This window comes from Neurospora hispaniola (assembly GCF_033458365.1).
Source record: "Neurospora hispaniola strain FGSC 10403 chromosome Unknown B0T23scaffold_3, whole genome shotgun sequence".
NCBI classification, from domain to species: domain Eukaryota; kingdom Fungi; phylum Ascomycota; class Sordariomycetes; order Sordariales; family Sordariaceae; genus Neurospora; species Neurospora hispaniola.
This window is the reverse complement of record NW_026944408.1, coordinates 3,991,262-4,010,441: the sequence shown is the minus strand read 5'-3', so window position 1 is coordinate 4,010,441 and position 19,180 is coordinate 3,991,262. Positions and strand designations below refer to the sequence as shown.

At 50.4% G+C, this 19,180-nt stretch overlaps 5 protein-coding genes across 5 annotated transcripts; 2 read left to right on the top strand and 3 right to left on the bottom strand.

The window, feature by feature from the left end:
* Positions 1–1,057: 1,057 nt before the first annotated feature.
* On the top strand, positions 1,058–2,443 carry B0T23DRAFT_315105 (GNS1/SUR4 family-domain-containing protein; the record flags this gene model as incomplete). Its single annotated transcript, XM_062834840.1, has 2 exons — positions 1,058–1,813; positions 1,871–2,443. 2 exons carry the CDS (start codon positions 1,058–1,060, stop codon positions 2,441–2,443), a joined length of 1,329 nt encoding a protein of 442 aa, XP_062694537.1.
* Positions 2,444–4,957: 2,514 nt separating this feature from the next.
* On the bottom strand, positions 4,958–6,438 carry B0T23DRAFT_126237 (uncharacterized protein). The gene is made up of 2 exons (XM_062832115.1): positions 5,713–6,438; positions 4,958–5,604 (listed from the first exon to the last, which is right to left on the bottom strand). Exons 1-2 carry the CDS (start codon positions 6,223–6,225, stop codon positions 5,194–5,196), a joined length of 924 nt encoding a protein of 307 aa, XP_062694536.1. The 5' UTR covers positions 6,226–6,438; the 3' UTR covers positions 4,958–5,193.
* Positions 6,439–8,655: 2,217 nt separating this feature from the next.
* B0T23DRAFT_126227 (Longin-like domain-containing protein) lies at positions 8,656–9,901 on the top strand. The gene is made up of 5 exons (XM_062832114.1): positions 8,656–8,839; positions 8,966–9,038; positions 9,097–9,262; positions 9,328–9,617; positions 9,675–9,901. Exons 2-5 carry the CDS (start codon positions 9,018–9,020, stop codon positions 9,792–9,794), a joined length of 597 nt encoding a protein of 198 aa, XP_062694535.1. The 5' UTR covers positions 8,656–8,839; positions 8,966–9,017; the 3' UTR covers positions 9,795–9,901.
* A 2,908-nt stretch (positions 9,902–12,809) lies between these two features.
* B0T23DRAFT_378199 (uncharacterized protein) lies at positions 12,810–13,871 on the bottom strand. The gene has a single exon (XM_062837078.1). It carries the CDS (start codon positions 13,238–13,240, stop codon positions 12,839–12,841), a length of 402 nt encoding a protein of 133 aa, XP_062694534.1. The 5' UTR covers positions 13,241–13,871; the 3' UTR covers positions 12,810–12,838.
* An 858-nt stretch (positions 13,872–14,729) lies between these two features.
* Positions 14,730–19,174, bottom strand: B0T23DRAFT_356689 (molybdenum cofactor biosynthesis protein 1 B). Its single transcript, XM_062836179.1, has 3 exons — positions 17,277–19,174; positions 16,155–16,870; positions 14,730–15,314 (listed from the first exon to the last, which is right to left on the bottom strand). The coding sequence occupies exons 1-3, from the start codon at positions 18,730–18,732 to the stop codon at positions 15,189–15,191; spliced, it is 2,298 nt and encodes a 765-aa protein (XP_062694533.1). The 5' UTR covers positions 18,733–19,174; the 3' UTR covers positions 14,730–15,188.
* Between the last annotated feature and the right edge of the window lie 6 nt (positions 19,175–19,180).

Genomic DNA, 19,180 nt, shown 5'->3' with positions numbered 1-19,180 from the left:
AGTCTCGTTCATGGCTCACCAGTAACGGCAAGCGCTCTGTATCATCATGCTTAGAGGTATCGGCGAGACAGCCAGGTTACGGTGTTGCGTGACGAGAGGTGCCTTTGAAAGGTGGCTTTGGAATGTGCCCTTTGCGATGTGCCTTCGGTTTGCGAGGCGCCTTGACGGGCATTGTCCCGGAGTGCTGCGGTGGTCTTGCCATGCAACTGCAAGCCCAGCCTCTTGCCCAAGAATTCAAGGGAAGTACGTAGGAAAAGAAGCCAACAACGGTCCAAGCCTGCCTCTGTCTGCCATGGATGAGATGCCCTCGCCCAATTTTCGCCTTGGTGTCTGCTCGTACCTTTGAGGTACCTTATCAGTCCTGCCGCTCGTCGCTCACTGCCCTCTTTGACCCCTCGTAAATCAAGTTTGTTGCAGTGATGAACTTGAGGAACATGTCGCCTCTATCTATAATGGCTATCTCTGGCTGCTTGTAGCCTACCTACCTACCTGGTTTGATCCTCATCTTCTTTACTAAAGTTAATTTGTTCTCCCCTTCTCTTTCCCCGGCCAAGCAACCAGGATATTACACCGGTGCAAACTTCTTGACTGGCCCATAGAGTTTGTAGACCTCTACTTATCTGATCACGCTCGTCCTGTTTCCCGTTCCGAGCCGATCCGACGCCGGCAGCAACCTCATCCACCCGGCGAATAGGACCATCTCATCAACCCAGAGGCTCAGACAACGCAAACCAGTCCCGGTCGTCTCCAGTGTCGCCATCCCGCGGGCGTCCATCTGGCCAATTGTTGACGTTCACCACGACCCCGCAGTTCACTGAAGTACGTACCCAGAGGTACCCAAAAGTACCAAGTACCTTTTTAGTGAGACGCAGAGATTGGACGATCCCGAAAGCGTTGGGGATCCTCTTATAAGGTTTGTTTAAAAAGTTGACAAAAGACGCAAGAACAAAACCTCGCAGACGTCCGTTACCGTTTTCGAGCTTTCTCTCTCCCCGGTTCTCTTTCAACATCATCCTTCACCGAATCCAACTCGATTTAGGTTGCACCAGGAGTCAGAATGGCGTCCATCTCCTTCTCCTTGCCCAAGGCATCCCTCTTCAAGTTCCCACCCGCCACCAACCCAGGCTTCGTTCCTCCTCCCCCAGCCGGCCCCAACTCCTCGACAGTCTTTAACATTCCCGATGATGTCTACTACGCCTGGTTGGACCCCAAGGTCCCTCTCACGATCGCTACCGTCTACGCCGTGACCGCCAAGCTCCTCAACATCTACAACAAGTCCACCGGCAAGAAGCCCTGGGCCATCAGCAAGACCAGGCCTTTCCACTGGTTCGTCATTGCCCACAATGTCTTCCTCGCTGTATACTCGGCCTGGACCTTCATTGGCATGCTCGGTGCTGTCCGCCGCTCCTTCGTGAGCCCCTTCGGTCCAGAGGGCCTTGCTGGTTTCGTCGACTCCGTCTGCCGCATCAACGGTCCCGCTGGTCTCAGCAACTCTGTCTTCTACAACGATGAGGCTGGTGCTTTCCAGACCTACTCTCCCCACGTCACCCTCGGTGCCGATGGCAACCCCAGCCGCTTCGACTCTGGCCGTCTGTGGAACGAGGGTCTTGCTTTCTACGGCTGGATCTTCTACCTCTCCAAGTTCTACGAGGTCGTTGATACCCTCATCATCCTCGCCAAGGGCAAGCTTAGCTCCACTCTCCAGACCTACCACCACGCCGGTGCTATGCTCTGCATGTGGGCTGGTATGCGCTACATGTCCACTCCTATCTGGGTCTTCTGCTTCGTCAACTCCTTCATCCACGCCCTGATGGTAAGTTCAAAGTCAATATCGCTTTCCAAACATGAACAAACGCTGATAGTTTCCTAGTACACCTACTACACCGTTACTGCCTTCAATATCCGCGTTCCTACCCCCATTAAGCGGACCCTCACCAGCATGCAGATTACCCAGTTCCTTCTCGGTGCCTCCTACGCCATCGTCCACTCCTTCGTCTCCTACACTATCCCCGTTGTTGTCGCCAACCCCGAGAAGACTGCTTCCGCTGTCGAGGCCGCCAGCACTGTTGTTGACAGCCAGAAGGTCCTTGTCTTTGGCAATGCTACTCGTGTCGACGCCGCTGAGGCCACCTATGGCCAGCGCGTTGTTCCCTGCGTCACCAGCAACAACTCCACCTTTGCCATCTGGCTCAACGTCTTCTACCTTGCTCCTCTCACCTATCTCTTCATCTCTTTCTTCATCGAGAGCTACACGCGCCGCAGCAACGCTGCTGAGAAGACCAAGAACGCTAAGCCCGTTGACAACGTCGCCATGGCTGAGAAGGCAGGGTGGGAGGCTGCCAAGAAGATGGAGGGTGAGGTCTATGGTGAGACTAAGGAGGACACCTACGAGGCTCGCACCACCCGCTCTGCCTCCAAGCGTACCCTTCGCCAGCGCGCTTAAACAATGTCTGACCACTTTGACCACTATCCGATCTGAAGTTAGCCCTATAACCTCCAGGATGTCCAGTATGAATGGGGGTTATGCGCTCCGCAAGTCCAGTCGTGATTCAGACCTGGCGATAGCCTCAAGAGGCCAGATGATGTCAGCTCTCATCCGGTATCTCTTCTTTCTTCGCTACTTGTTCTCCACCCTGAGCCAACAAAAGAGGTGAAGTGGGGAAAAACAAAAAAAGAAACAAAAAAAAGACTGACATACAGAGATACCCGATTCTCTGCGCCGCGCCCACGTCTCATTGGTATGTGGGTAAACACCCGTGTTTCTCAAGGCGGTAGCAGATTATCTCAAACCCAAGATCAGGGCCACTAGGCTGTTCAAGGTTGTTCGAAGATAGGAAACAAGGAACTTTGTAGTTCTCTTAGACGAGGGATGATTAACGTTGATTGGGTTTTATTAGCATAAGGAAAGAGAAAAGGGAAGGGAAATAGCATGGGACAGGGATTTTGCTTGGGTTATCGGCATATCATTATTTCATCAGCACATTTTGGCATTTCATAGAATAGAACTGTTCATGGTCCATCTTTAAAGTTTTGAGACTATTATGAAGCTCTTGTGTACTGAGTGCCGCCCTGCTCATGATGTTTTATTACACTTGGAACGTCTCATGCCGGCGTTATAGTAACTACGGACGTTATTCCAGTATGGTCATGTCTACCGCCATGTAGGCGACAACGTTGTTAAGTCACATTTGGGCAGCATAACAATCTAGGCTTCTTTCCATATCGGGAATGTTTGAGGTGATGACATTAACGCAAAAAAAAAAAAAAAAAAAAAAAAAAAAAAAAAAAAAAAAAAAAAAAAAAAAAAAAACAACCGAGTTTTCCGGGTCATGGGCGCCCGGCGATGTCATCCCGTAACGTGGAAACCATCCACTCAAGTCCAGACTGCCGAAGACAGGCTGCAGGATGCCACGCACGCACGTACGCACGCCAACGCCACTCAAACATGCACGTAAGCATCTCTAGGCATTCCGCCCGTCTGGCACTAGGTAACTTGGCCGTGAGCGGCGAGACAAGGATGTCAATGGAGAAGAGTTGAAGTTGGGAGTGTCAAGTTGATAACCGTTGTGAGTTTTGAGAGAGCTTTTTTGGTATTAGACACTTGTCTAAGACTTACGGACGATCATGCCTAGCATGGAACTACCTAAGACTACTCGTAAGGAACGGACTAGACGACGGTATCTGTCGGTATGCTCTTCCTTCAAAGATGATGTCCTAGACAGCTTAGGAAAGGAACATCAGAGTGACTACTGACTTGCTGTGCAGTACAACAGCAACAGGACTACAAGAGAGAAAACTGATTGTAACTGATCTGAATATGATCCTCTTCATACGAGTACCCGGAACTCACCAGGTATTCGATCCAGCTTCTCCGTCTCACACACGTCAACTGGTATGTTCCTTCTACATCACTTAGACACGAATATCGACACGCAAAGGCAGTAAGCGAAACGCCGATCTGAAGTTCTAAATATGAATCGACAGCCTCCGACTCTCTGACTTCTTTCTCATTTGTCCAATGATGTTGTAAATGTACATCCCAAGAAAAGAAAAAAAGACGCCTATAAACTGTCCCATAGCATTGTCTCTCGCAAAAATGATGCAGATCTCAACAATAAAAAAACAGCAACAGTGCAAAGGTCGAAACAAAAGGGTCCTCCTATTCTTCGGACATGCTTGGATGAAACAGTAAACATTCCGTCGGGAAACGCCAATTATGCAAATTTGCAAATCTGTGGGTTGGGCTAGCTCGCGGCTGGCGCCCCTTCTCGAACAGAAACAGCAAGAACAAAACCATAGAAAACTTCAACAACAACTCAACGTTATGATAAGCGAGGGAAAGGGAAAATTAGGCCCTTGCCCGGGTGCTCTGAATCTGATCCCATGACCAGATCTAGTGTAACTGCTCATCCTCAAAGCCAGATCGACGGAACTCCACTTGATAGGATTGGTAGGGGTGGACCGCGTCGAAGGCGAAGAAAGTGGAGTCTTGAGCGGGACGACGTGGAACCTTCCTACTCCGACGAGAGCAGCCTCAACGATGCGGGTCCGAAGCTGCAGGCGCGAGTCGTGTGCTCCTCCGCTCCGCTCGACGAGAAGCCCACCGAAATGTCGCGCAGGCAAACCCTGGGCAATCTGTTGTGCGTAGGCCCAAAGGGTCAACTCCGCCAGTGCCCATCCCGCCAGAGGCCCAGTCTGATGCGGAGGGTTTCTTTGTTATGACACGCACGCTACTCTTTTCCGACTTTGTGACGTCCAAAGCCAAGAGGTCGAGATAAGCTGAAAGCAAGCCGAAAAGCAGACGCTCAATCCCGCAAACGCTGGGAATCCTATGCCGTGTAGATCAGAACGAACCATCTAGAAATGTTCATCCGACGCAACGTAACCCATTAATTCCACCTCGTTGTGCCATATTAGGTACGTCACGCATTAAGCGTATATGCTTTTCGTTCAATCTCGGGCCATGTCGTTCGTAAGAATAAACATTGGCCGTTGTGGTCGCCGTTGCCGGATGGGAGGATCCACTCAACTCCGCGTCTCCGGTGAGATTCAACTCGGGAGGAAATGTATACATACTCTATGCGATTGGTCCAAAAGCGAGCAATCCATCTGGATTGCAGAGTGCGAGAAGAGGTCTCTAGCCAGGAGACATCTCTCTGGAGACAATGACTTTAACAAAGGCCAATCATGCCTTCAGAATGTGCTCCAGTTCCAGTCCCTAGGGACGCTGTGGGCCACCTCGGGCATGCTCGGCAATCCCAGATTGAATCCCATCTTAATCCCCGAGGGGGTGATGGGGGAAGCAAGAACCGGGCTGCCCGGCTCAGAGCTGGTCGTATTGCCATCCGAGGTAGACGAACCGCTGGTCGACGACTGGCTGTTGGCCCGGCTTCGCCACTCCTTAAACTGGGAATAGCAGTGCTGACAGGCGCGGCTTGGAGTTCCCCGGGGGTTGTAGTTCGCATCTTGGTCCAAGGGGATCTCGAATGCGCTGTGGACGTCACAGAAGATGTTACCGCATCTGCGACAGTGGTGACGGCGGGTGAAGTAATTGAAGTTCTTCTTGCACCTGGCATCATCGCATACCGTAGACTCTGCGTCGGGCTGTGAAGAAACAGTTAGACGTGTCAATCCATGCATCTTGTGTCACTTTCAAACACACAAAAGCCTCACCGAAGTGAGACATGACAGGGAAGATGTGTGGAAACGTACCTTCCAGTGCTTCCGCGTCGGTACCCCAGTCGGCTTGGGATAATGATCCAGGTTCACGTTGGGGTCGATGCACATGCCGCTATCTCCAGTGTTTCTCCTGCTCAACCGCCCCAGGGCACCCCGTCCGATATAGCTGGTGGTTGGTTTCAACTTGCGCTCCTCCTCAATCTCCTCGTCTTTGGAACTGGGCCTCGACGTCGGCGGCTTGGATGCGTACTGGTTCGGCCTGAGGGCAGCCGGCATATACAGCGGGCGGATTTGACGAGTGAGGGTCTTTGGGGAAGTTGGCGAAACATTCCCAGACGTACTGAGAGGTGAGATTTGTCGGCTGTTGCCATTGCCATTGCCGTTGTACTGGGCGGATGGTTGATAAGGAGCACCCGTGCTCACTTGCTGAGGCGGCGGCTGTTGGCGATTCATACTTGGGTTATTATGAAAACCACGATATGTTTGCTGGAAATGAGGTTGTTGCTGGTTGTTGGGGAACTGAGGCATCACGAAGTCGGTAGCCATATCTGTGGCGGTGGGCTGATGAGGCGGTGATGTGTTCCGATTGCGCAGAACAGAATGTCGAGAGTGTAGTTGTAGATACCCTAGCTTCAAACAACCTGGACGGGACGGAGCGCGGGGATGGATGTTGGCACGTGCGGCTTGTTGAACTGTCGTAGCAGACAGAATAGGAAGTCGCAAGGGACGAAGTTGAAGACGTCTCAAGAGCGATCAAGGGTTGATGAGGAGAAGTTTATTGCTTCATCCAGTATATAATGGATGGGCGATGTTGAAGGCAGGGTGAAGTCGAGGTGACTTTGGTATCGATATTAGTCGGCAAGTATCCGCAGATAAGAGAAAGCCAGAGCTGATCACAGTTGACGTTCAACCTCGTTTGGTTGATGCGTCGATGATCTAGACTCGAGGGGTCCGTGTGTGTCCAAACTCCGAGTTATGTATGCTGCTTGCACATGGGCAAAAAAAGGGTCAGGTTTAGGTAATGAGAGAGTGCGAGGCAAAGAAGCAGAGTAATATATATGGTAGTGTAGTGTAGGAAGCACAGAGTGCAGTAGGAGGCTTGGGAGGGAACGGATAGAGGTAAGGTAGGTAGGGGTATGTATAAGAGCCAAACGGAGTTGCGTTCGTTTGCAGGACGGATGGTCGGAGGGACGCGGACGATGAAGGGAATCGAGAAGTACCGCCAGCTATATGTATACGGGACAGTTACCCAGGTAGATATATCTTTTTGTAAGTGGAAGACAGATACTCTGCAGGAATAGTCCATATGGAAAGAACACGGATGCACCATGACCACACTATTATCATACCCAACAGGTGGATACCTCAAATTGCCAAAGCCCGCAAGTCTGGCCGACGGCAGACCGCATCGATGGAGATCTGACAGGGAGCGCTCACCAGTGTGGGCGAGGCTCGAGAAGCTGACCAGGGGGGGACGAGGTCGCGTCGGGAAGGTCGACTTCGTCAATCAACGGAGCAGACGAGTGAGAGCCAAGCGAGCCAAGAGCGAACGATGGTTCCTGTCCAGGTTACGCCCGACTGCCCGGCAAGACGTTGCACCCTGGACTTGCCTTTAAAGCCAATGGGATTGGCTCGGCCCTGGTCTGCAGCAGCGGGTCCACCCACCCACTGCACTGCGAACCCACTGCAGAGAGTCTAGTGTCCACTGCGCTTCGTCGCCGTCCCAACGTCCCCCAGCATCCCGCCCGTTCCTCTTCCATCTCACAAGCGAACGGCACCGCGACGGCAGAGTGAGATCGCTGGGGAAACGAATGGCGAAGAGCCACAGCTCACTGGGCTTGTCCTAATCGGTGCAAAAAGCGGTGGAGCACCACAGGCATCGCCGGCGTCAAAATCTGGGTGTGGAAGGAGGAACGCATGTGCCGGCCACTTCACGAACCCCCCCTTGTCTCTTTCCTAGGCTGGTCTACACTACACTACACTACACTACACTACGGATTGGTTTTCCTCTTTGAGCCATCTCCTCGTCACTACATACACTACGACTACGGGTCTTGATGGTTGTCGTTCCTTCAAGGTCAACTTTTGGCAGGAAGAGTTCCAGCTTCATCAGTCTGGCGATGTCTCGGCCCGAAATTCATGTCCAGCTTTACATTATTGGTGATGTACAGACGCGTAGGCAAGGCGGTTCGATGGTCATATGTGTGTAGTTACATTTGTGCGACCATAAATGATATGTACCCGAAAGGCTTCGAGATCCGACAAGAGGTGGAAATCCGCGCGGTGTAATATCCGGACCTGGTGGAGAGGATCGATGACTTTGTTCTCGAAAAGGTCATTCAAGGCATCGATCCAATCCGTCTGACTCGAAGGAGTTTTGCTCCATAGTATTCCATGCTGGGTAGTCGTGGAATCATATACCTCATAGGGGTAATACTCGTTGAGAGGTCCGCGATCCCTTCCAGACTCGGAGCAGAGTGCATGTCAAACATATTCGCTTCGCGGGTGAACACTGTACTGCGTAGTACACCAAAGACCTTTTATTCGCTTCAGGGAACCTCGTTAGAAGCATGGGCCGGCGTTCCGCTTGTTCTGTTTGTGCTTTCTAATCACCTTCCACATCATCAGTCCGTCCCCTTGGAAACTTTTGTTCAATGGTCACAGGAAAATATTCTTGACAAGTTCGATTGTAAGGATCTGAGTAGTCGTCTTGTCATTGCACATGTCAATCATGGTTGAACAAAAAGCAAATGAAAGGACACGGAGATGCAACAAGAGCCCGTGTTAGGACAAGGTCTTCCTATAGTAGCATTGGCACTAACATGTGCTAGCGGGGCGGTGTTTGGCCGACGCCCGCCTGACGGTGCTGTTCCAGCCCAGAGGGCATGGGTCTCGATGGCCTGGCCCAACAAGAAGCGGACGGCTGTGGTTGGCTTCGACACATCGCCATTCAGCCTCGAACAACAACAGCTTGATTCCATCGATACCTCATCGCATCGCCATTGCCGCCATCGATCGCGCGTCGTCTATCAAACCTTTACCCCTAATCCATCGACCATCGTCGAGCCCGAACCACGACCGACACAGCGACGTGCTTCCTTGACCAAGCCATCGCAACTCACAATCCATAACCTAATCTAACGACGAAGCCTACGATTCGGTAATTCCAGACCTCATTGCTCCCCACGCCATCACATCGGCTCTCTCTATACCAACGCGAGACATCAACATCATCGTGTACAGTCAGGAACCATCAACAGCGATACTCGTCTGATTTGCGCCAAAGCTCTGAAACACGGCCACAACAAAACCTCGGGGACATTTCAAACACCGCCACCATGAAGCTCTACTACATTGGTGTAAGATACGGCTGTTTTCATAGGGGGTACAAGAAGGTACCTGCTGACCGCGAACAAGATCTACAAAAACACCGAGCAGCCTGCGGTGCAGCTCTGCGGTGCCCACGAGCTTAGCGACTTCTCCAGGTTCACACGAGACCAATACAAGAACTTCATGACCATGATCAGCAGGACTGTCGCAGAGAGGACGAAGCCTGGCCAGAGGCAAAGTGTTGAGGAGCAAGGTGCGTCTATGGTGAACTCTCTGCTCGCATACATGTGCCTAGCTGACAAGGTGGTGTCCGAACAGATTATATTATCCACGCCTATGCCCGCTCCGAGGGTGTTTGCGGTGTCGTCATCACCAAGGACTACCCTCCTATCGCCGCCCACAGTGTCCTTTCCAAGCTCATGGACCAGTTTCTCTCGGAGAAGCCGGTTGCCACGATAAACGCCGCCAAGAACGACGGCGACATCCCTTTCCCGGCCATTGAGCAGTACCTCCGCGACTACCAAGATGCCAACAACGCGAGCAGCATTGCAAAGATCCAGCAGGAGCTCGACGAGACCAAGATCGTCCTACACAAGGCTATTGATAGCGTATGTCCATTCACAGAGGGTAGCAATGCTCTATATAACATGCTAACCTAGTTTTAGGTTTTGCAACGAGGCGAGAAGCTCGACGACCTGGTTGCCAAGAGTTCCGATTTGAGTGCGCAGAGCAAGATGTTCTACCAGAGTGCGAAGAAGCAGAACTCGTGCTGCCTGGTTATGTAAAGATCGTTCATCAATACCAACCAACCGCCCGCGACTGTCTTCGCTTTTAGTCAGCCGCACTGATATATGCCATCGACCGCAACGTTCCCTTCTATCAAAATACACAGAGCGACTGGCCCCTCGTCGTCTTCGAGACACTGGCGGGGATCTCTTCTGATTCAGCTCTTGGTTTCCGCGCAGGTTGCAGTTTGGCTACTGACGACAGAGGGCCTTACAGTAGCCTGTTTGGATATGTGAAAGCTACTTACCTTGACGACTTCGTGGGCTTTGAGAATGCTAAACTTCTGATTCAACCTGCAATATACCCTTTCTTCTATTCATTGTTATGTGGTACATACCCGAAACCGTGAAAGATTGACCACTGTTGGCGATAAAGCTGTGAAATATATACTTCGACTACCAGATGTAGGTAGTCCTGTTATAGAATTGCTATGTGTCGAATCCGAGGCTGCGCACTTATCTGGAGATCTTCGCTCCGTTTCTTGCATACCCGTTAGTTTCATACGACATCCGCCCTCCAAGATTACTGTGGTATATGTGATGGGCCGACACAAGCGAAGCGGTCGGGTTCCCCAGTCACGACATTCGGTTGCAGTGATGACGACCTTGTCCGCCACGCCGTAGTGGCGTAAACTGTGCGAGTCGTAAGTAATGTACACTATGGTATATTTTAGGGGTTGTTGTCCCTCTCAAGCTAGCCCAGGCAAAAAGACTCTTATGAAGATCTGAATGGAAACGTTGAAATTCAAACAACAAGACTACGCAGCAGCATCAATTGAGCTGATCGATGATGGCGGCATTGCGTACGGATCTTCCTCCATGCCGATCTTATATCGGCTCCGTCGGCGTCTACCCATGTGCACGATAGACTTTGGATGCAAGCTGGGGTTTGAACAACATTATAGGAAACTGAGACTGCAAATATGCGGGGTGGCAGAAGGCGCTCATACCTAATGTCGCGCCTGTGCTTCAAGTGAATGGGGATTCGGCTTACGGCAAAGATCACATTAAAATTCATGGGATCATTATTTGCGGTCTTTGTAGGTGTCTGACATGTCGAGAACATCTATAGTCAAGGTAAAGAATATGTCACAAGTGAGAACTGCTAGATATACGGCGTAAAACTCATTGTATTGGGCTGGGCTTTATTTGACACCAATCGAACCCTAAACAAACCCATTGCCGGGACCCGGTTGACTGGGCAGAGATAGGAACATGCATATACACACCTGCTCCCGAGACATTTTACACCGTCGTCCATTTTCCAATGATGTTGAAAAAAGGAATAAGGTACATACATCATACGCACATACGTACACATAACAGGCAGTGTTATCAAGGCCTTTTTCCGCGGAATTGACATTCGTTTTCATGCATGGTGCCATAAACTGGGGGCAACACAAAAAGGCCATTCGCTTAGGACAGAATCAATGAAACCCGAGTCCAGTTCTGACAGCTGCATACTGCAGGACTGCACAGGTTTAGAGAGTGCCCTTACTAGGCGTTGAAGCCAAAAAAAAAAAAAAAAAAAAAAAAAAAAAAGAAAAAGAAAAAGAAGATTAAAGAATAAAACTGAAATGTTGTAATTCAAGATAGATAAATATTTGTTCGTTTCCATGGTGTTTCGGTCGAGTTTGGTATTTGTTCTGGGTTCACCAATCCTGTCCTGGGCGAGGTCAAGTGAGGCTCAACGACATGTGCCGTCTTGCCAGAAACGCAAACAGGTTCACAGTCGGGTTGAACACCAGGAACTGGGACCGGGCTCACCGCCCGTCCTCCCGTCCAAGGATCCATGGAAGTGTCGTACGAGATCTTGATTGTCACCCTTCTGCCAGGTATTCCCCGGAAGAGTGGAAGGCAATTGATGCAGTCAGTCAGTCAGCTCAATTCTGGTTGGACGGCACCTTCCTCCTTCAAGAACAAGCATCCTGAACGTCAAGAAGTGACAAGGAATGGACAGACAGAGCAGGCCAAGCACAAACGGCTACGGCAACCGCTAGGCTCTTTTTTTTTCTTCCCCTTCGTTTTTTTTTTCAAGTGAGAGGGAGAGAATGAAATGTCTCATCTCACTTCGCTTTCTCATCACTCCCGCCGTTGCAGTGCATTAGTTCCTTGGTTTTGAGGAGGGGTAGAGGGGCAGGAGGTGAGTGTTGTGAAGTTCTCCCTTTTTTTTTTTTTTTTTTTTTTTTCTTTTTTTTTTTCCCCTTTTTTTTCTTTCCCCTTAGCTTCCAGGTGGTACGGTCGACACTGAGGAGGGGAAGAGGCTCTGGCATGATGAGATGAAGTGGGTGTCCTTTTCGAGAGGGAGGGAGAGGTTGTGTGTGTGGCCAGCTAGCCTCCCACGGCCTGATCTACCAGGTGGTGCCAAAACACAGTACATGCACGACCACTGCTTTCGTAGTGAGCCCGTCTGTATTCTTTGTTTTTAGCACCACCTATCTACATATCTTCTGTGAGGATAAGGATTCACCCACCAATTACCACTCAAAACCGTAGGGTGCATAATTGCTGATGTGGGCTGGTGAAGATGCACAGAATCGGGACTGTATAAAATGCTCGTAACGATACCATACATTACTACATCTCTTCCATGTCGTTTCCACGTTACGACATGCCGCGTTTCCATACGACAAAGAAATAATAGTTACGATCTGTCTCTTTCTCTCAGGAGAAACGAGAATGCAAAGAGTGACTTGGCTTGACGTTGAAAAAGTCGAAATCTCAATGACAAGACATGATGAACATGGCAGAGGTGCATTTGCATCAAGCGTTGAACATCAAAAGCATGCTTTGGCAAGCCATGGCACATGTACATAAGCGGGGTTCTTTGAGCCTCACGACCTGATTCGTCAACCTCACCTGAAGGTTATCGCGACGAGCTGATTAGCTCGACTTGGATTTTGTTTGGAAATGTCTCGCATCTATTCCCTGCCCAAGAGAGAATCCAAAAGGTCTCCACTCCAAGAGCCACAAGCAGGGTCAGGGGGAGAGTGGAACTCTTTTCTCTTGTGTGTTCTTCAACCCTTTTTCGGGCATGGTCATGGTTACAGTCTGTTTTTGCCTTGCGTTAGTGCAGTTACAGGGTCCCTCCAATCCCTCAAAGACCTGTCTCCATCGCCCCAGAGTTCACAGCGGGTCCATGCCACTTTGTTACCTAGTCGAATTGTCCAACTGGCGCCGTGAGCGCGCTGCCGGCGGCTGGAGCGGCGCTGGAGAGCCATGGCAGACAGCGAATATCGGACTTGGGGGTGGGAGCCCCAGAAGGGGTTTCGAAAGGTGGTGAGGCGAGATTCGTGCGAGTCGCCCCGAAGACGCGAGGTGCCCTGATTGGACTTGAAGCCTTGACTGTCACACTGCCTTGATGCGAACGGGAAAGGCACCCGTTTGACCGGCGACGGAAGGAAACAGAAGTTCGAAGAAGAGGGGGAGGTGTGGGAGTTGTCCATGAAGTTCGGTTGCGGCCGGTCGACGTCGAGTTCGGAGCGGGAGACCAGCGAACGACGTCCCGCCCATTTCAAACTAAGTCGCACAGTCCAGACAGAAGTGTTGTTACTTAGAAGTTAGAACAGCACAACCTCCCCCCCTCCACGGGAGCGGGAACCGGGACAGGGGACTGACAAACTGAGATGGTCAACTTGACAGGCTGTGCACACCACGAGATGTCTCGTCTCTCGAATTTGGAGAACCCGGACTTCACTCAAGGCTTTGACTCGAAATATTCCACATTTCCCGTTAATTAACATCTGCATAGCCTCGGTCGACCCGCCCTGCGCAACATTCAACTGTACTCTTCCTTCTGTCGAGGGTCCTCCCGAGATCTTAACCCCTCAACCCATCCCTTTCTCATTTCGCATCTCATAAGCCCTACAACCTAACATCGTCTTCCGGGTAGCCCGGCAGAATTTACTGAAGCGCAGCTGTTAGAGGTCTAGAGCTGGATTATTCTAAGTAAATTTCAACAATTTGGCAGCCTACAATAAATACAAAGCTGGATTATTCTAAGCAAAAACTTAATAATTTGGTAGCCTACTATAAATGTAAGGTTGGATTATTCTATACTATAAATGTATAGCTGGATTACTCTAAGTAAAAGCTCAATAATTTGGCAGCCTACAATAAATACAAAGCTGGATTATTCCAAGCAAAAACTTAATAATTTGGCTTCCTACTATAAATACAAGGCTGGATTATTCTATATTATAAATGTATAGCTAAATTACTCTAAGTAAAAGCTCAACAATTTGGCAGCCTACTATAAATGTAAGGCTGGATTACTCTAAGTAAAAGCTCAACAATTTGGCAGCTTACTATAAATGCAAGGCTGGATTACTCTAAGTAAAAGCTCAACAATTTGGCAGCCTACTATAAATGCAAGGCTGGATTACTCTAAGTAAAAGCTCAACAATTTGGCAGCTTACTATAAATGCAAGGCTGGACTATTCTATATTATCAATGTAAAGCTGGAAAACTCTAGGTAAAAACTCTATATTTTAACTACTTATTTGAGTATAATATTAACTATTTGTTTATTGAGCTTTATTGAGCTTTATTATTATTATTATTATTATTATTATTATTATTATTATTATTATTATTATTATTAGAATAGGTGTTTTTAACGATTTTACTCTCTATGTTTTTTTTATTCTTTTTTTTTTTTTTCCATTTATTCTATTTATTCCAACCAGGGGGCTTCGCCCCCCGGGACCCCCCATTGAAAGAGTTAGAGTTAAGAGAAAGAAACCCGGGGGACACCCCCGGGGACCCCCGTCGAGTGCACGGGCTGCAATAATTCTAACCAATCCAAGGACCGGATAGCTCAAATAACTGACCAATCCAAGGAAAGGATTACAGGATTGACGGACCACTTACAGGACGAAGAACTTACAGGGGTCTCGCACCATTAGAAAGAAGCTCCGCTATGCTCGCTCACTTCGTGTAAACACTTCATTCTCTGACCATAACAGCTGCGCTTCAAAAACCCAATGGTCTCGGAGATCCCTCGCAGTGTTGGGGCTCTGCGCGTGCTCCCACGGCTCCTACGAGGTCCCCCCAAAATTTACTTACATCCCGGGCAGCGGCAACGGAATTAGACCGAAAGCCTGTGATATTGTTACGTCATGACAACTACCGTGACTAACCAGTCAGGGACCCGAGCCCAGTCCGGACTCTCGTGGTCGGCGACGGGCGGCAAAGGACACAACCACGACGACGATGAACCACCAGGAGAACGTAATCTTCAACTTTCACGGCCCGATACTGCGAAATTGCTTTTTGGGGTTTCAATTCCATGACTCTGAGGAATCACGGCGCGACGCTACGACCTGAATGGACGGGACAAGCAGCTGCTAGCTTTGCACATCCAAATAGCTTTCAACAACGCCAAGCCTCCGCTTAAAGTAGGCCCTGGCTGCCGGCTGCTGAGGACGGGACATCGGGGTTCAGCGTTCCCGTCAAGCATGGTCTCAGGAATACGCCGTAGCGCCCGTAGGGGCTCGAGGCTAGGGCGGCAACCTGAGGCTATTCCCGTCGAGCTATAATCTTGGAGGTTCTCGATCGACTGCATCAAACTGATACTGATGGCTTCTACGACGTACCCTAGGCTGAAACTACATAGCGATATTTACGATACCAAAAAAAAAAGTCTAGACCATATGCAGGATCGCAGTAGCAGCACACTTAGGGCAGGCGACGGGGGCGGCGGTTACATATATCAAGTCGAGACCGATCCCGAGGTCCTTGGCGAATGTCTTGGGTTTGCCTAATTAAGTAGGCGTGATAGAAATGGATGGGAGCCGCGCGCACCGGGGGTAGTTGATGGCCAAGAAATTTAAAGTAATGCCGAGGTTGCTACATGTTTGTTTACTTCCATCTCAAACGTGTCAGTACGAGTGCTTGCAAAAGGAGATGGCATTGGTGTCTTAGACACGTGCCTGTCAACAACACGAGCGGATTAATGTGTGTTCGTAGTGATTTGTCTGCTTTGGACTCAACTCTTGGAGACGAAAAGGATATCATGGTGTGAGATTGATGTTTGACCTCTCTTCTTCCTTGTTCAGATACAGCTCATAGACCCCAATGCAAAGAATGAAAGATCATCCACCAATACGGTGGCCTTCATCGCTTTCACCTGCAAAATGGGTCGGAAGCTCTGTATTATCAAAAGCAGAATGCTCTTCAGGCAACATGCCCCACAGGACTTCAACATCCCACTCGCTGCAGACACTCCGTCTCCCTTGTCCCCGTCAGTAGTCAACTCCTTCCCTGGCACCCATCGCCAACAACTCCGTTCTTCTTCCTTTTACAAACTGCATCTTACTCGCCATCCTGTCTCCTTGGGGACCTAGCCCACTCACTCACGCTCTCCCCCTCCACCCATTTCCCACTCTTTCCACCTTCTTTCATCACCACCCTTAACCCCTCAACCCTCATCCCCTTATCCACCGCCTTGCACATATCATACACCGTCAACGCCGCTGCCGACGCGGCCGTCATGGCCTCCATCTCAACGCCCGTCTTGCCGTAGCAAGACACGGTGGCTCTGATGTCGATGTATCCATATCCCTGTCCCTTTGCACTTTCTGAACCCCTCTCCGAATCTTCTGACCCCGCAACGGAATCGTCAACCGGAGCAACGGGCGCAACGGGTACCAACTCGACCTCAGCATGCGTCAACTGAATCGGGTGACACAACGGAATGATATCTGGTGTCCGCTTGGCCGCCATGATCCCCGCTATGCGCGCCACGCCCAAGACGTCGCCCTTCTTCAGGGAGTTGGTGACGACGAGCGGGTAGGCGGTCGGGTTGGAGAAGTGTACGGTGCACCTGGCAACGGCGGTGCGCGAGGAAGGCGTCTTGGTGGTTATGGAGACCATGTGGGCTTCGCCAGTGGGGGTGAGGTGGGTAAGTCTGGGCTTGAGTTGGGGCTGTTCCTTCGCATTGTTGTGGTTGGAGTTGCTGTCTGAGGAGGAGGAGGAGGAGGAGGAGAGGAAGGAGCGAGTGGTGGAGAAGAGGCGGAGGTGCCCAAGTCCTTGAGAGAGGGCTGAGGTTGGAGGAGGGATCAACGCGCTGGCGCCTTGCATCTTGCGTTGGGCAAAGCTGTTCACGTTTCTGCTGAGGGTATTGCTGGTGAGAGGTGAGAGAAGGGAAGAAACCCCGTTATGGTTCCAATGGATTTGATGTTTGTTGTGGTTCGGTGACTGGTATGACTGGGAACGGTGCTGAAATATAGCATTGGTATTGGTATCTGGGTAGACGAAACATCCTTAGTATGTCGACCATCTTGCAAAACCAAATGTATTGCTACAAGAACGCCCCAGTATGACCATTGACTGTGGTTCTGTACGTAAAGATATCACGATATAACCACCCATATGATGTACATGCCTCAAAACCTCCATATCAAGAACCCCTCACAACTCCGGCCAAAGTGCAAAAGAAAGCATGAAAGCAAGCAAAGGAGGAGGACGAACATCACCCACCAATCAAGATCATTGGTCGGTTTTTCATGTTTTCGAGCTCGCCAATGCCGGCATGCTTCTCCTTCTTGTTCTTAACGGCCATGCCGATAATATTCAGGAGCTCCTCTGAGTTGGGAGCGAGCAATGGAGAAGTCCCGTCGGTGAAGGCCTGGCCTGCCTTTTCCAGCGCAGCCTGCCTCAGAACCTCAAACGCTTCCTCATCAATGGGTTCTCCCTGGTTGATCTTGCGTACAATATCGCGAAGAGAGACCTCGGCGTTGCCAAAGAGGCACACCTTGAGATTCCCATCACTGGTGATTCGCAGTCTGTTGCACGTCCCACAGAAATTGTGCGTCATGCTCGTGATGAAGCCAACCTTGCCGGCAAACCCGGGCACTTGGAAGGTCTTGCTGGTGTCGTTCTTGTGACCCTGGATCCTCTGTAGGTCCGGGTACTTGGAGCGAATAAGCTCCAGCATCTCCTGGTAGCTGAACATCTTGCCCTTGTTCCATTTGTTGCCGTCAAACGGCATGTACTCGATGAAACGAACCTCCACGTTCTTATCCCGCGTCATCTCAACAAAAGGGAGTACCTCGCGGTCGTTCAGACTGCGCATGACGACGCAGTTAATCTTGAACTTGATGCCGGCCCCAAGGCGGTTGAGCTCGAAGATGCGGTCGATGGATTTTTGCACGGCACCAAAGCCGTTCCGGCGCGTCATCAGCTGGAACTGCCAGGGATCCATGGTGTCCAGGGAGAGATTGATGCCTGTCAATCCAGCCTCGACCATGGCGTCCAGCTTACGGTGCAGCGAGAGCCCGTTCGTGGTAAGACATAGCTCCTTCAAACCGTGAGGCCGTAGGGCGCCTATCTGCTGCATCAGGGGCACAATATCGCGCCGCACCGTTGGCTCGCCGCCAGTGAGTCTGATTTTTGTCACGCCTTGCGAGACGAATAAGGACGAGAGCAAGACGATCTCGGGGGTAGTCAGAAGCTCCTTTTGAGGCGACAGTGGGACACCCTCCTCAGGCATGCAGTACAGGCAACGAAGATTACATCGCTCCGTTACTGAGATTCGAAGGTAGTCATGCTGACGATTGTAGTTGTCAGTCAAAAAGTCGGAGAAGGGTTTTGCATCCTTGAGCATGTCCCTTCGTGAGGACGCTGGCGTGGGGGCTGCTGGATGATGAAGTGGCTCTTCTGACTCCGTTGTCGGAGTACGTAGAGAAGCCCCAACGCTGACGTCGACAGGTACGCTAGATGAACTATGTTCGTCTGGAGTCACCGACGCTTGGGCAGATGACAGGTATGAGGAAGCGTTCCGTACTATCGATGCTGAAGACGATGTGGTTGTTGTTGGTTTTGCGGCTGCAGCTGTGGCAACACGTCGGGATGAGGGGATCGACGCCCTGGTAAGGTGCCATATTCCGATGCGGACTCGGAGTCCTCGGGCCGCATGGCGGGCCACAGCGGACATGATTGATGGCTTCTTTCTTTTTTGTTGATTTTCTTTCGCACTTTAGACTCTCAAAGAACGTTTGGGCTAGAGAGACCGAGAAAAACCAACCATGATGTGGCTGGAAATAGGCAAACTAAGGTAGTTTGTGATGACCTCATCAGCTTAATTGTTAGCTTGCAAGTCCGGGTTCCGGACTATCAGCTGGTTGGGTTGGACTCGCAACTCTTTAAGTCAGGGTCAGACTAAACCAACGAGAGTGAACACAAAGCAGCTATTGTAAGGATTTACAATCCGGTATTACAAAGGTCAAGAAAGAAGTTGTGGCGCGGCAGGATAGAGACAACAATTTCATATCCATTGAGATAGGGCAATACACAAATACCATGACAAACCGTAGTAACACTGCTATCAATTATCTCCAAGAAGATGGAGAAAGTAGTGGCAAGGTTCATCGTTCAACAGTAGT